This window comes from Otolemur garnettii, unplaced genomic scaffold (assembly GCF_000181295.1).
Source record: "Otolemur garnettii isolate 467f Iridium unplaced genomic scaffold, OtoGar3 scaffold00073, whole genome shotgun sequence".
Taxonomy (NCBI): Eukaryota; Metazoa; Chordata; class Mammalia; order Primates; family Galagidae; genus Otolemur; species Otolemur garnettii.
The window spans coordinates 1869704-1883950 of record NW_003852468.1 but is presented as its reverse complement, the minus strand read 5'-3'; the positions used below and the strand labels follow the sequence as shown (position 1 = coordinate 1883950).

Below are 14247 nucleotides of genomic sequence, written 5' to 3'. Positions count from 1 at the left end.
TAAAAATGGGGCCAGCTTCTTTATTAACGGGTCCCTTCTTACCTGGAGTCATTTTCCTGGAGAGATAGCCGTTCCTCCCTGAAATGCAAGATCTCTTGCTGTTTCTCCCGCAAGTCTTCCAAAAGCTGCTGCCTTTCCACTTTCTGGTGTTCTAGCTCCTTCTCCAGCTCTTGAAGCCGGCATCGTGAGGAGAGCAGAGCCTCCCTCAGGCTTTCTGCTTCCTGGGAGCGCTCTGGGGAGCAGAACACAGGAGTATTTACTTCACAGGGCCAAGCATCTTCGTCCTGACATGCAGAACTGAGGGTAGGGAAGGAGGGTCCTGTGTGGGTGGACAAAGAGAGTCCGTCTCACTGTCCCACAAACCACGAGGAACAGAGCACCTCTTTCTTGGCAATGCCCTTCACTCCCCTCAGTCTGGCCTACCTCACTCTTAGAGAAAGCACACTGGTTTCTAACACTACCATTTTCTGAGTCCCATATACCATCTGTTCACTGACCCATTTGATGTTGACAAAGATCAACATCAAGATTTCTTTGCAGGGCCAGGTACAGTGGCTCAGGCCTGCGTCCCAGTGCTCTGGGAGGCTGAGGCGGGGGTGGGGGTGGGGTACTTCCTGAGCTCAGGAGTTCAAGACCAGCCTGAGCAAGAGCAAGACCCTGTCTGTACTAAAAATAGAAAAACTGAGGCAAGAGGATCACTTGAACCCAAAGAGTTGGAGGTTGCTATAACACCATAGCACTCTACCGAAGGAGACGGAGTGAGCATCCATCTCAAAAAAAAAAAAAAAAAAAAAAAGATTTTTTAGAATATATCATTTTCATAATTTTGAAAATGGGGACATTTGTTCTTTTATGGACTGGTAGCACGTCTCTGATACTCACAGGTCCCCTAAGATTACTGACAGGGACTCTGAGGAGAAGGTTGCAGGCGAGGTCAGTGCTCTGGGGTGGACTGAACCTGGCAATGGCCCTCATTTGATCTCTAACTGTCTTCTTACTGTCAGGTCTGCTCCATTTTCCTGGAGCAGGCAATGAGGGATTAGCGGAACTGCCTGCTTTCTTAACTTTTGTTATCTTCCCCAAGCAATGACCTTTCCTCTTGAGTCTTCTTGCTCTGAGGTAGTTAATTTGGAAATATCTCTTGGTGTCTTTTTCCTTTCCTACAAGCATTCTTTCATTCTGGGCTTAATCCTTTTGGATACTAGTCCCAATCTTTTATGGCTGTTCAATAGATATTTGTAACTAAAATAATGTGTTATTAATAATACATTGATTTGATCCACTTAAGGCGTCTTCCAACACAGAGTCACACGAGTCCTGTGTGCATGGATGTGGGGGGCAGGAGGAGAGGTGGCAAAGCAGGACCAGGGGACTTTAACTGCAGCAAAGTCTGTAGGAACTTGAGAGGGAATATAGGTACTCATATTCCTTCCTTTCGTTATTCCAAATCAGCTGTGCATGAGAGGAGATAGAATAGATAGTAAACTGGTATCCTGCGTGATAGCAAGTGACTCTGGATACACGCAGATGGGTTTGCATAGAAGTGATGGATTTCCTGGAGTTATTCCCTGCTGGAGCTGGAGGTCTGAGGCCCACAGTTGAGACCTCTGAGGAAGCAGCCCTTTGTAGACTGAAAATAGTTATTGGAATTTTAGATCAGTGGATCTGTGTAGACCTGTTATCTGTACCTTCTTCTCTCTGCTTTCCCAATTGTGAGTAGTATGAGCAGGGAAGAGAGGGATCTAGAATTGACCGTGGTTTGCAGGTTTTGACCACCCACCTCTGGAAACGTGACTCAGCTGAGCCTGAAGGCTTCGGTTTTCTTCACTGAGGGCTCTGTACTCATTGAAAAGCTGAGGAATGGACTCTGGGACCTGACTGTAGATGTTAGAGGTGGATCCTGTCCCTGAAAGTACACATTAGGGCAACAGATGCTTCCAAAAACATCCCATTCTGTATCTCACAAAGATACTGTCCCAACACAGTGGAAAACCCTGGGGACTCATAGCCTGCGGCTAAAGAAAGCGTGGATTCTTTCTATCATGTGCCATGACCTCAGTGGTACAGGAGGCTCTTTCCTTCTAAATAGCAGCTGCTGTGGTGTAGACAGGGCAACAACAGGTGGAAGGGTTGGCCTCTCGGTGACAGTAGTTCAGCAGGGTATAGGGAGGAAGGCCACCTTAGCAATAGGTCCTAACCCTAGGAGGGACAGGAAGACCACCGCAGAACTGGTCCTACCACTGGCCACTCGCAGGACAATGGCACCAGGAGCAGCAGGCAGTGCGCAGGCCGAGGAAGGACCTGCTAAGGGGTCAGATGACTCTGGGCGCAGACCTGGTCCTGCCTTGAGGAACGTTATCCTCTAACCTCAGACATGCCCGTAAAGTAGGGCTCACAGCACTCTCCCCCACTCGTGCTGGACTATTTGTAAGGAGCAAGTGAAGTGAAGCACATCAAATGCTTTGAAATCTGCGAAGCTCTGCACGTGGCCTCCCTTCAGAAGCTCCTAAATACAGCTGGAAGGAGGAACCCAGGCCTCTCCTACCTCCGCGGGCAGCAGAGCTGAGCCAGGGCGTCAGCTGCTCCCGCAGCCAGTCCTTGACGCAGATGGACTCCTCCAGGCGCTGGCGCAGGTTCCGGATTTCACCAAGATGCTCTTCCAGCAGGTCAGTGCCTGCAGCCATCCCACCAGGATGTGGAAAGAGGTGAGAGATGGAGAATCTCAGTTACTGGGGGTAGGGCTCAGCCAGCGACCTCTCAGCAAAACCCCTACACACCATTAGCCTCTGCCGGCTGCCTCGTCCTGCACAGGCACCCAGGGAACTGCAATCTAGTTTAAAAACAGGACTGCCCCTTGCGAAGGAAACCCCACAGGCCAGCTCCCACACAGGGGTCTTCTCATAGTGAAATAGAATTCCACATGTTTTTTAAAAGTAGCCAAACTCCGTGACAGGGAAGGTCTCACTCTACCTGTGTTCTGATGTCTTTATTCTCACTGCTACATGACCAAGCATTGTTGACAAGGAGAGTCCCCTCCTCCTCCCACCCTCAGTAAAGGAGAAGGCCTGCGTACAGGTGCATGACCTCACACCTATCCTATGTGGGTCCTGACTGACAATGCTCCCCCCAAGTCACTTTTAATTTAATAGGAAGGAAAAATGGCCTGCACGGAGCTGGGGATCTGAGGGTGGGTAAAAGAGGAGGAAGGAGTTCCCTAAAGAAAGAAAAAAGGGTAGAAAAGAGCAACGGGAGGGATGCTGACAAGGGGCTACACCACCTGCACTGTTCTGCTTTGGGCTCAGTCTTTTTCTGAAAATTACAATCGCCTTCCTTTAGGACCTGAGCTGCATCCCAGCACTCACAGCCTCAGCCACACTGCTCCACTTGCAGTGGTTGGGTTTTGAGTACAAGATACATGAGCAGGATGGGGGAGCTGTGTCCCTTCCTCTAACAACTCCTGACTGATGGAAAAGGGTCCCTGTGAGTGCCTGTGCCTGGTGTTCTAGAAGGGTCCACGAGAGTGTGCTGTGAAGAGGTCAGGGTGCACAGCGCACAGGCCCGAGGCAAGGAGAACAAAGGGCATGCTTAGAAGGGATAGCACTCTGATACAGTCCTTTCATTTTAGATGAATTCTGTGACCAGGGACTAGAGGAGGAAGGAAAATAGCCTTGCCCGTGTGGTACAGGCATAGACTGTGAGGGAGGTTTCCCTTCAAGGGTGGCCCCTCTCAGCTTTGTGCTTTACCTGTGGGTTTAGAGTTAAGCTGGCACACAGAGGAGCCGGAGGACAGGTCCCCAGACACACTCCCCTTCTGAGGCCTCATCATGCCCCACTGGCCACTGCTGCCCAGGTACCCAGGCTCCAGGATTCTGCCCAGTTCCAGGGTGTCCCTCGGAGGAGATTGGGGCTGGACAGGGTTGAGGTAGTGGGAAGAGCCGGTTTCCAAGTGGCTGCTTGGCATTGTGGCTGGGGAAGCAGGAGGGACAGTGCTGACACCTGGACAGAGAAATTTGAGTGAGAAACAAAGAGGGTGTGAGAAGGGAAGGTCTGAGTGTGAGTGCTGAGGAAGGAGACTGAAAAGGGGCAGGAGGACGTCAGGGATCCCAGGGCAGTGGGGACACCAATCAGACGAAGACCCCTGCCTAGAGCCTACAGCACTTCCCTTTCTAGTTCCTGGCATGAGACACACAAGGCAGAAGATGGATGAAGAAGCTGAAGGTCACCAGTGCACACAAAGGAAATGTCCAGGAGCCCCACTCCTGCATCCTACTAAAAATCCTCATGACAGAGTCCAAAAGAAGTTCCAAGGTAGGACTCACCCCCAAAGTTAGGAGTCAAGAGTGCGATGGGATATACGGCTAAGCTTACCTATGAGCAGGAACATCTGTTTGCTGTGAGTACTAGCATTCCCCAGACACCAACCCGCCAATATTTCTATTTCTCCTTTGGGGTTTTTGGAGGCGAAGGGAGACATGAAATTCAGCTAGATGTGGTGACTCCAATTCCTCCAGACTAAAGAACTTTTTGCTAGTTTGGAGAAAGATCTACGTCAGACAACCCCAATCAACATGACTTGAGGCGTTGCTAAATGAAAACGTTATCACTTGTGTCTAAAGAATCACTGAACACTATTCCAAGGAGGGCGGGCCCTTCATTCTTTAGGCTTTCATAGATTCTCTAGAGTCATAGGGCCTTCCCTTAAGCCCTATCTTAAGGGTCTTCGTAAAAAGAAATCCAGCATGAGGGAGACAGGGAGAGGTGGGCAAAGCCATAGTGAAAAGTTCAAAAGTCTGATTTCCTCCAGGGATTATAGACATGGGCAGCAGAACCGACAGCCACTCCACTTCAGCAAACGGGAGGGAGGTCACTGTTTCCTCTCACCGAGCCAGACGCCTTGGAGGGGCAATGCAATTGCCACTTGCCAGTTTTTGTCCCTGTTTGTAAATCTGATTGCCATATTTGGCTACACACTGGAATCATCTAAGAAAATGTAAAAAAATATACTTGGACCCCAAGAGATTTTGCCTTAACTGGCATGAGATACATCTTGAGCTGTGGAGCAATAGATGTTTTAGAACCACTCCAGGTGATCCTAACAGGCAGCAAAGTTTGAGAAGGATTGTCATGGGTCTCTCCTGTTCCAGTCTGCAAAATACTAGATGTTTATTTGGATCACTGGGATTTAAAAAGGGAGATTAAAAACTTAAGCACCGGCTTGGCGCCTATAGCTCAACCGGCTGAGGCGCCAGCCACGTACACCTAGGGTGGCGGGTTCGAATCCCCAGCCCGGACCCGCCAAAACAACAATGACGGCTGCAACCAGAAAATGGCCGGGCGTTGTGGCGGGCGCCTGTGGTCCCAGCTACTTGGGAGGCGGAGGCAGGAGACTCGCTTGAGGCCAGGAGTTGGAGGTTGCTGTGAGCTGTAAAGCCACGGCACTCTACCCAGGGGGACAGCTTGAGGCTCTGTCTCAAAAAAAAAAAAAAAAACTTAAGCACCACAGAACATGGTGGCTCACACCTGTAATCCCAGCACTCTGGGAGGCCAAGGCAGGGAGATTGCCTGAGCTCACAGGTTCAAGACCAGCCTGTGCAAGAGTGAGACCCCATCTTGCTTAAAATAGCCAGGCATTGTGGCAGGTGCCTATAGTCCCAGCTACTCAGGAGGCTCAGAGGCAAGAGAATCTCTTGAGCCCAAGAATTTGAACTTGCTGTGAGATATGAGGCCACAGTACTCTACCAGGGGCAACAAAGTGAGACTCTGTCTCAAAAAAACAAAAACAAAAAAAACTTTTTAAGTACCCACATTTAAATAGGAGTTCAATGAAGATACACTTTCCTACCTCTTTCACACCCCCTTCAACCTTACCCCAACACAGGACAAATGGGAAAATCGATGGCTGTAGATGAGTCTGTTTACTTTTTCATCAAGGTCTTGGGAGGCTCCAAGTCTATCATAACATTCTCATGTTCCAGTCACCCCGGCCACAAGATACAGAGCACATGCCCTAAACCATGCAAAGACACCACACAGACCCTTACACAAGGAAACCTCAGCCCCACAGAGACCTGAGACGCCACCATGCACCACTGTCCACATGGAAAATCAGTTCAAAGCAAACAATGAGCGCTGGTCAGCAATGGTCCCTTGGAGAGGATCCTGTCTTCAGGTGGGAAAAGAAAGGCCTACAATCTTCCTCACCAAGGCTGAGACCATCCAAACTCTGGTCAATGGCCTCAAACTTGATGTGATTCCAACTCAACTCTCATCAACACGCTCCTTCCATCCTTCTTTTTTGACAAAGACAAGTTGAGAAGTGTGGACAGAGAGAGGGAAAGGAGGCAAGGGAAAGAAATACAGAATGCTCTTGCCTTTTGGCATTTGTTACCCACCAACTGTTGGTACCAGAACTACTAAAGCAACAACTTTTAGGTCAGAAACACTAGCACCTTTGACTAATCTCTAACGAGAGAAAAGAGTGTTGCAAGGGATTTCCAGAGTTTTGTTTAGCTGAGCTCAGCCCCACACTCTAAGCAGGGTGGTAACAAAACCATCCTAAGTGGAAAAGGTATAATGGAAACATGGAACCTAAAGCAGAAGACCAGATTCAAGCCCAACTCTCTTGAACAAGTAATTTCACTTCCCTGAGCTACTAGCTTTGTCTGTCTACTGCACAGGAGTTTTGTGAGGCTCAAGTAAGAACCGGTCCATGTTGCTAGGTAAGCCCTAAAATTTGTGCTTGTGTAAAGCTGGTAGACAGGATACTGTTAGACCTCACTGCCCACAGAATATACAAACTCTCCTGAAAATGGTCTTGGTCTAGTTGGTTCTGGGAGTGAAAATGGGGGCAGACCAGACGGAATATCCATTTCCAGGGCTAACAAAAGAAATAGGCTAGTTCAGATGACATTTAGGACTTTAGGGACAGGTATACATCTGAAGCCAACATGGTCTTTTGGGAAAAAGACAAAGAAAAAAGTGAAAAAAAATTAATAATTATAAAAGATAGAGATATAAGTTCTGGCTATGGTCTTGGGTCATGGGACGCCCTTGGCATGGTGACCCTGCCATCAATTTCTGGCTCACCCAAACTTCTTGACAGGCACAGAAAGTGATTTTGAGATAATTTCAAACTTCTTTCTAGTAGTTGTTGTTTAAGGTACTATTACAGAGCAAATTCAACATGTAAGCAATTGTTTTTTGCTTATTTTTTTCTAAGCTATAAGTAATCACATAAATTTTTAGGATGGGGCATCGGCCTATAAATATAGCAAACCATTTTCTAAAAGATGTCTGTACACATTTTCTGCATTGTGTAACCACATGAGATCAAATCTGTTTAGGAATCAAAGGAAAGAATTCACAACCAGACATCAAGCTGCCCATGCCTGTCCCACAAGGGCTGGACCTTGTGCAATAGGGAAGAGACCTGATCACTTCCTCTTCTGAATCCCTCTACCTCCTTTTTGTCCCAACCTGATGTCAGGAACTGAACTTGATTAAAAGCATTTCCCAGCAGAATATAACAGCCACACAAAGGAGCCCACTGAATGTGGCCATCTCTTTCATGGCCACTTCGTCCTGTGAAGGCCAAGTACATAATCCTTCTCCCACCTGCTACCAGCAAGCATTTCATCAGACCAGCAGGGATTGAGTGCACTGGGTGGTATTGTCTGCAGGGTGTGAGCCCCAGGTCTAGAGCCTCATGAAGATCTATACCTGTCAACTGATGAGACACATACACACCAGAAAGATAATAGTAAATACACTTTCCAAAAAAAGCACGCAGAGCTTTCTCTCACTTCTCTATGCATCATGTGTAGCCCTGTATTGTTTTAATGTCTGCCATCAAGCCCAAGCCATGCAGAGCGACGCACTGTCAAGCACACAAATGCAGCAGGAAGTGCTCACTTTCTCCCAGCTGCTTCTGCAGCATCTGTAGCTCCTGTTGAGCCTCAGCCAAGGAGACCACCGGTGTCTCACCGCAGCCAAGGAGGGGAGGGCCAGGGGGCCTGAAAGGCAGGAAACTGGATAGAGCTGAGGGCAGTGGTGCCTGAGGAAGGCTAGCCAGCTTGGGCATGGTGTGGAAATGAAAGCCTGGAAACAGAGAGTTAGGGAGAAGATGACATATCATTGAAAGAAAGAGAGAAAAAGATGGGCAAAAGATTGAGAGCGCAAAACCATCCTGACCAGACTCACCCCGAGGACAGGCCATCACTTGCATCTCACTCAGCTTGTGAGGCAGCTGAGACAGCCAAGGATGGTCATTGCTACCCGAGAGTCTGGCCTCGCTGGACCCTCCCTCCCTTCCCCTGCAGAGCTGTCCTATATACATATTTTATGTTTACCTTGAAAACCATTGGCTACAGAAAGTTAGGTGGCATTGTTGAGCCCCAACCTACAGTAAGGCTGGGCATAGATGGGTCAGAGTGGCTGTGCCTGCATGCTCTCAAGGGCCCATGGGGTACTGCCCCCAGCACGTCCTGGTCCTTGGCCCTGAGGCAGACTGTCCCTGTACCTACAACCCCTGTCTGAAAGCATCGGGACCCATCCTGAGGAGGGAAGGAGTGGACGGCACTGTGAGGAACTGCATTAGTGCATGCAGTTCATGGCTCTGATGGAAACACACTTCAGAAGCCCAAATCAATGGTTCATTCACAAATTAAAAACAGAGGCCTTGGTGGAGTGGCTTACACACAAAGGCATTTGAATCACATAGGAAAAGCTCTTGATACATGAGGATTGTTTAGGCCTCACTTCAGATCTATAGAATTATAAACTCTGGGAGCAGAGCTTGGAAATTTACATTTTAAAAAATCTCCCAGGTGATCTGTCAGCAGCCCATCTACAGACAGGCCTTCAGAAATCCTGGGAAGTTCTAGCATTTGAATTTGTTTCCTCTTTCCTTAAAAACAGATAGAAAGCAGGTAACCAACAGAAGGAGCAGAAATCAAGACTGACTTGAGGAGAATCTTATAAACAATAATTACATTCTAAATAATTACATTCTAAAACACATCCCTGCCCCATGACACTGACACCACACCAGATCAGTGCTGCAAAGACACCTACATTGCCAAATGACGTAGCATTCTAGTTTTAAAACCCTTGACCATTTGCCCCATTTAAACCCCAAACATTTAAATTATTAAGCAAAAGTCTACAGCTCTGGGTGAACAGCTTTCCCCCCATGACTCCGGGTTCAGTTGCTGCCCACATTGGCTCTAAAACTTTGAGCTCAGGCTGAGGAAGAGTCAAGATAGTTCCTCTTCCTTAAGATTTTGGCTGACTTGCCCTCAGGAAGATGAGAGTGGCAGAAGAGAGCACTCTGCCTTCTGGGAGCACCTCCTCTACAGGACTCCAACCTCACCACGAGCCACACTGAGGGCAGCCAGCCAGTTACGCTGGGAGGCAGGAAGGAGACAGGGCTCGCCCTTTCCTTTCCATCCCTGGACAGAGCTGGGTGCAAACAGTTTACCCTCGGCAACTAAGCTGGGGCCTATAAATGAGGGCACCCCTTTTACTGCCCCCAAGTATGCACAACGTACATATCAAAGACTGTCAATCATTTGTAAGTCCATGAAGGGTAATGTACTATGAGCAGAATCTTGTCTGAGGGTGCTTCAGCATCCACAGCTATGACGTAAGCAGCACCACCCTCTGCCTCAGTCCACTGTGCAGACTGAATGGGTGATATGTACAGGGACAGGATCCGTAGATGTCAATTCCCTTTTTGTCTCTGATTGTTGTAATCCTGAGACAGCCATTTGCCTCCTTGTTCCCCAGAGTGAAATGAGAGAAAAAATATGAAACTGTTTATTTAAAAATGATTAGCTAACTATTGATTAAAAGTGGTAGATTATTTATTTGCTAAAATATTTAAAACCAAAAAATTAGACCCAGTTGGCAAATGAGGATGGTCTCCTGATACTGTCTAGGATTTGAGGCACACAGGCCCCTCACAGTCCAAATCTTTATCCATAAAGTCAAACAGACAGCTGAGGGAGGGGGCTGAAGTGATTGCCATGGGCCGTTGCCTACCTGGATGGGCCTGGCCGGCCTCCTTGGGGGGGTTCTGGGGAGCAGGAAAGCTGATGGGATTGCTGCTGGATTCGGCCTTAGCCCCCTGAGGTACACTGGTGGCTGATGGTTTAGAAGACAATACAGCAGAATGACTCGAATGATGGATGGAATCTATAAAACCCATGAATGAAAGAAAATGTTTGATGTTCCATAGAGAACTGGAATCCTGGGCACCAGGGCTGGATTCTGCTTTCAGGGAAAGCACCAAGCACAGGCACCATTAGCGGGGTTCATTTTCTTGCTTGCAGATGGTTTCTTTGGTGAGGCCAAGTTACCTTAGGGGTGATAGTGGCACTTGGAGCTCTGAAACCATGAAAATGGCACCTCCAAAAATGTTAGGCAAGACTAGCAGTGCCTTTGTACACCCTCAAATACTTAAAGGGTGCTGCTCAGAGACTGTAAGTAGCAAGATCACTGAAGGAGAGATGAGATCTTAAAGGAGGAGTCCTCTGGCTTACAGGAAGAGGTCTGTCAGACAGAGTCACGGGGAGGGAAGGTCCACCATGATCTCACTCTTCCCGCTGTGGCCTTGTGGAGGTGAGGCGCAAGGTCAGGAGCAGATCAAAGATCCCCACCCACTGGAGCCTGTGCTTGGCACTTGGTCCCTGAGCCATGTTCAGCCTGGTACACACCAAGGTGGAGCTATAAGGCCTGGTTCCCGAGATCTCCTCTCAGCCTAGACTAAACGGTACCACTCAGAAGGGGGAGGCTACCTGAGTGACCAGGTGAAGGTTTCTTCTCTTCATAGGGTGTGTACTCGCTGGCTATGTCCATGTCAGAGCAGGCTTCCAGCTCATCAGACAGGAAGGAGGTGCTGCTGGGTGAGCGGTGGGAGTCAGACAGGGCACGGCTGCTGGGGGGCGTGAGGGACTGGGCATCCAGCTTGGCCTGCAGGACCTCAATCACTTTTTCCTTCTCCTGCAGCTCCCTGCTGAGCCTGGTAGGGATAAGTAGGTGGAACAGATGAAGACAAGATCATCAGATCAACCAGCCCTGACTATGGTGCATGAGAAAAGCCCATCAACCAAGAGGACCATGCCTGAAGAACCTAAATAACTCATCTCCAAGCAGAATCAAAATAACTCATCTCCAATTAAGAGTGGAAAGTAGGTGGGGTACACATGGAGCTACCCAGTGCTCTGGCTGCACAATATGCTGGGGACTAGTGAATCTGGCCCTCCTCTTAAAGCCCTGATGCTTAAAGTGTGGTTCTTAGAGCAAGGTAGTCAGAGAAGTTCATTACCTTATCCAGCAAGACAAGTACAAAAATGGAAAACATTGAGAAACACAAAGCAAACACGGTCTCAACATCTAAGAATGTAAGTGGAATCACGTAGTTAAATGAAGTACAGACCATGTATGTCTTTGTTTGGGAGAGAGTTGTTTGTTTTTTGAGACAGAGTCTCAGTCTGTCACCCTGGGTAGAGTGCTGTGGTGTCATAGCTCACAGCAACCTCAAACTCTTAGGCTCAAGCAATCCTCTTACCACAGCTTCTTGAGTAGCTGAGACTATAGGCACCCACCACAAAGCCTGGCTAGTTTTTTCTACTTTTAGTAGAGATGGGGTCTTGCCCTTGCTCAGGCTGGTCTTGAACTTCTGAGCTCAAGCAATCCACTTGCCTCAGCCTTCCAGAGCGCTGGGATTACAGGTGTGAGCCACCACACCCAGCCTCCATGTACGTTTTTGTGATGGATAGAAATAAAAAGAAAAACCCAGAAAAAAACAGATATTTTAGAAGCATATATGTGGTCTAAGCCACAGCATGACACAGAAAGCTCAGACTAGTGGCTACACGGATTCTGAGCCCATATTTTATCAAGCATTATAGCAATTCACTGAAAATGGGTTCCTGAGGCACTGTCACCTAATGGGTTCCTAGGATCTCTGCTGTCTAGGCCTCTTTCACCTGGTACTGGTATCTGATTCTTTTCCCCCAAGGAAATCGGATGAGTATTAAACTATCTGTCAGCCCAACCTGGGGCAGGCCAACCTGGCAGAAAGCTCACCCTGGTCATTAAACATACAAGGGGAAAGCAGGGAAGAACCCTTGGGGTACAGAAGGTTCTTGAAGCTTCATTAGTTCAGTCAGACTGCCTCCAGGTTATCAAGCCTAGAGAATTAAGGTGCCAATGGAATTATATCAAAAGGGAATAAAGAACTTGGTTTAAAAAATAACAGTGAGATGTTCAATGAATAAATGAATTCCTTACATTCAGTGTTTTCCCTTTTTTGACCTGTTTGTAAAGTTGCAACACCCTTGACCCCTTGAACCTTGGTCCTGCTCCCTTTCCCAGATTCGACTCTGAGTTACCTGAGGGCAAGTGGCTCAAGTCCCGTTTGATCTTTCTCACTTTTATGATCCTCTGCAAACCAAATTCAGAAAGAAACAGTAAGAAACTCAACAGGTCTTACTTCACACAATACAAAGACAGGACCCTCCATGGACACAGGCAGGCATCATTCTACACACGCACCCAGGATAATTATTCTGGGATGTCCCAGGTTGTGTCTTTAGAGAAGTGACTCAGTGCACTCACCTGAGCTCACTGGGTCAACATCATGACTGCCTCTACCATCAAGCACAGAAAGTTTAAAATGTCTTTTGTTCCACTGATCATAAAGCGCTTGCTCAGCTGCCCTCTGGACACTCCAGCCTCCATGTCCTGCCATAGACTGGCTCCCAGATACAGGACCGTGTCCTATCACAGCTTTCGTGCACAGAAGAGATGACAAGTAGCCCTGTCCCATCTCTCTGCCTGCCACCAGGAGATGAGCTGGCCCCTGAGTCCGATCCTGTGAAATGTACTCCCTCAGGGGCTCTCCAGAAATCCCCTCGAGGTAAAGGATCCAATGATAATCAATGAAGCCCTTGAACTACCACAGCCAGTGCCTAGACCATGTCCAAAGAGTGTGGTGCTTTTTCCATATTTTAAGCACAATACATGCTATAATTGAAGAAACAGACCCCAAAGGGATAAGGCATTTGCCCAAAGCAAGTTGATTGTAGCATCAAGGACAGAGCTTGAGCCTTGGTGTTCTTAGTTCAGGGCTCTTTGCCCCATATCAAGGCCCTTCAGTCTCATCGCCCTTTCTCTCTCTTAGCACCAACCAGATAGCTGCTGCCTCCTGCCCCAAAGATCCTTTCCACGGGTGATAATGTTCCCATGGTTGTAAGACAGCATCTCCAACCCGTGAGCTCCTTGCAGCGCTCCCTGCCTGCCAGTCCTCACCCTGTAATGACCCCCGGGAGATGAAGTGGAAACAGGACTTGAGTTAAAAGGTTGCAGTGGAGGTGTGCTGGCCCCCTGGGCCTGGAACTGTGGGTGTGCCCGACAGTATTCAAAAGCCCTGTGGCCAACTCACTGGTGCTGAGCTTGCTGGTGAGCCTCTCTGTCAACTGGCTCCCCTGGGCGAGTTGCTCCCGGAAGCTCTGCCCCAGGTAGTAGTCGATGTCATTGCTCCGCAGGAGGTCCTCAAAGGATTTGACCGTGTCTTTTGAGTGCTGGGTGAGAAGGTAACAAATACCTCTCCCTTCTCGTATTTTTTGCCGTAGGTAGGATAGTTCTCGGGCCTGATCCTGAATCAGAGAATCATATTTCCTAATGCAGGAAAGGAAACAGTAAGTGTGGAAAAGAGTAAATGGTAAGTGATGGGCGCTTCTGTAGAGATTTCTGTCAAAACATCTCTAGGGATTCCCTAAGCTGAATTCTGGCATATAAGACGTAGGAGGTATTTAACGGTAAATTCTGTCCTGAGAAACTCCTGCATTAGCAGCATGCCACTGTTCATCAACCACTTTGTATCTGTTAATCATGTCCAAAAATAGCCATCAGGTCTGCAAAGGTAACGACTGCGCCATATTTTATATCCCACAGCATCAGCATCACATAGACTCACAGTAATTACTCAGTGAACATGTAGACTCACTTAAAACTAAGTCTAGAGAGGACCTTTCATGCCTATTTCAAACATCATCTGATATCTGAATTTCTTCTGTGCTATACTGTGGCAGACTGTATTTTTGCAAAGATGGCCATTCCACAATCTTGGGTACCATATGATGGGAGCCACATGACAAACCCTAAGTGAGAGCTGCCCAGTCAACCCACAGATGCACAAGAGATAATAAATTATTGTTTGGAGTTTTGGGGTGGTTTGTTACT

General features: G+C 48.0%; 1 protein-coding gene across 1 annotated transcript in view; it reads right to left on the bottom strand.

Annotated features, from left to right (window-relative positions):
• Positions 1-14247, bottom strand: part of LOC100964574 (myomegalin) — a 224940-nt gene that overhangs the window by 11462 nt on the left and 199231 nt on the right. The window contains 9 exon segments of the mRNA XM_023515468.1: positions 43-232; positions 1781-1900; positions 2546-2674; positions 3745-3996; positions 7912-8097; positions 10042-10194; positions 10797-11020; positions 12396-12447; positions 13448-13683. Coding sequence (XP_023371236.1) covers positions 43-232; positions 1781-1900; positions 2546-2674; positions 3745-3996; positions 7912-8097; positions 10042-10194; positions 10797-11020; positions 12396-12447; positions 13448-13683 — 1542 coding nt within the window.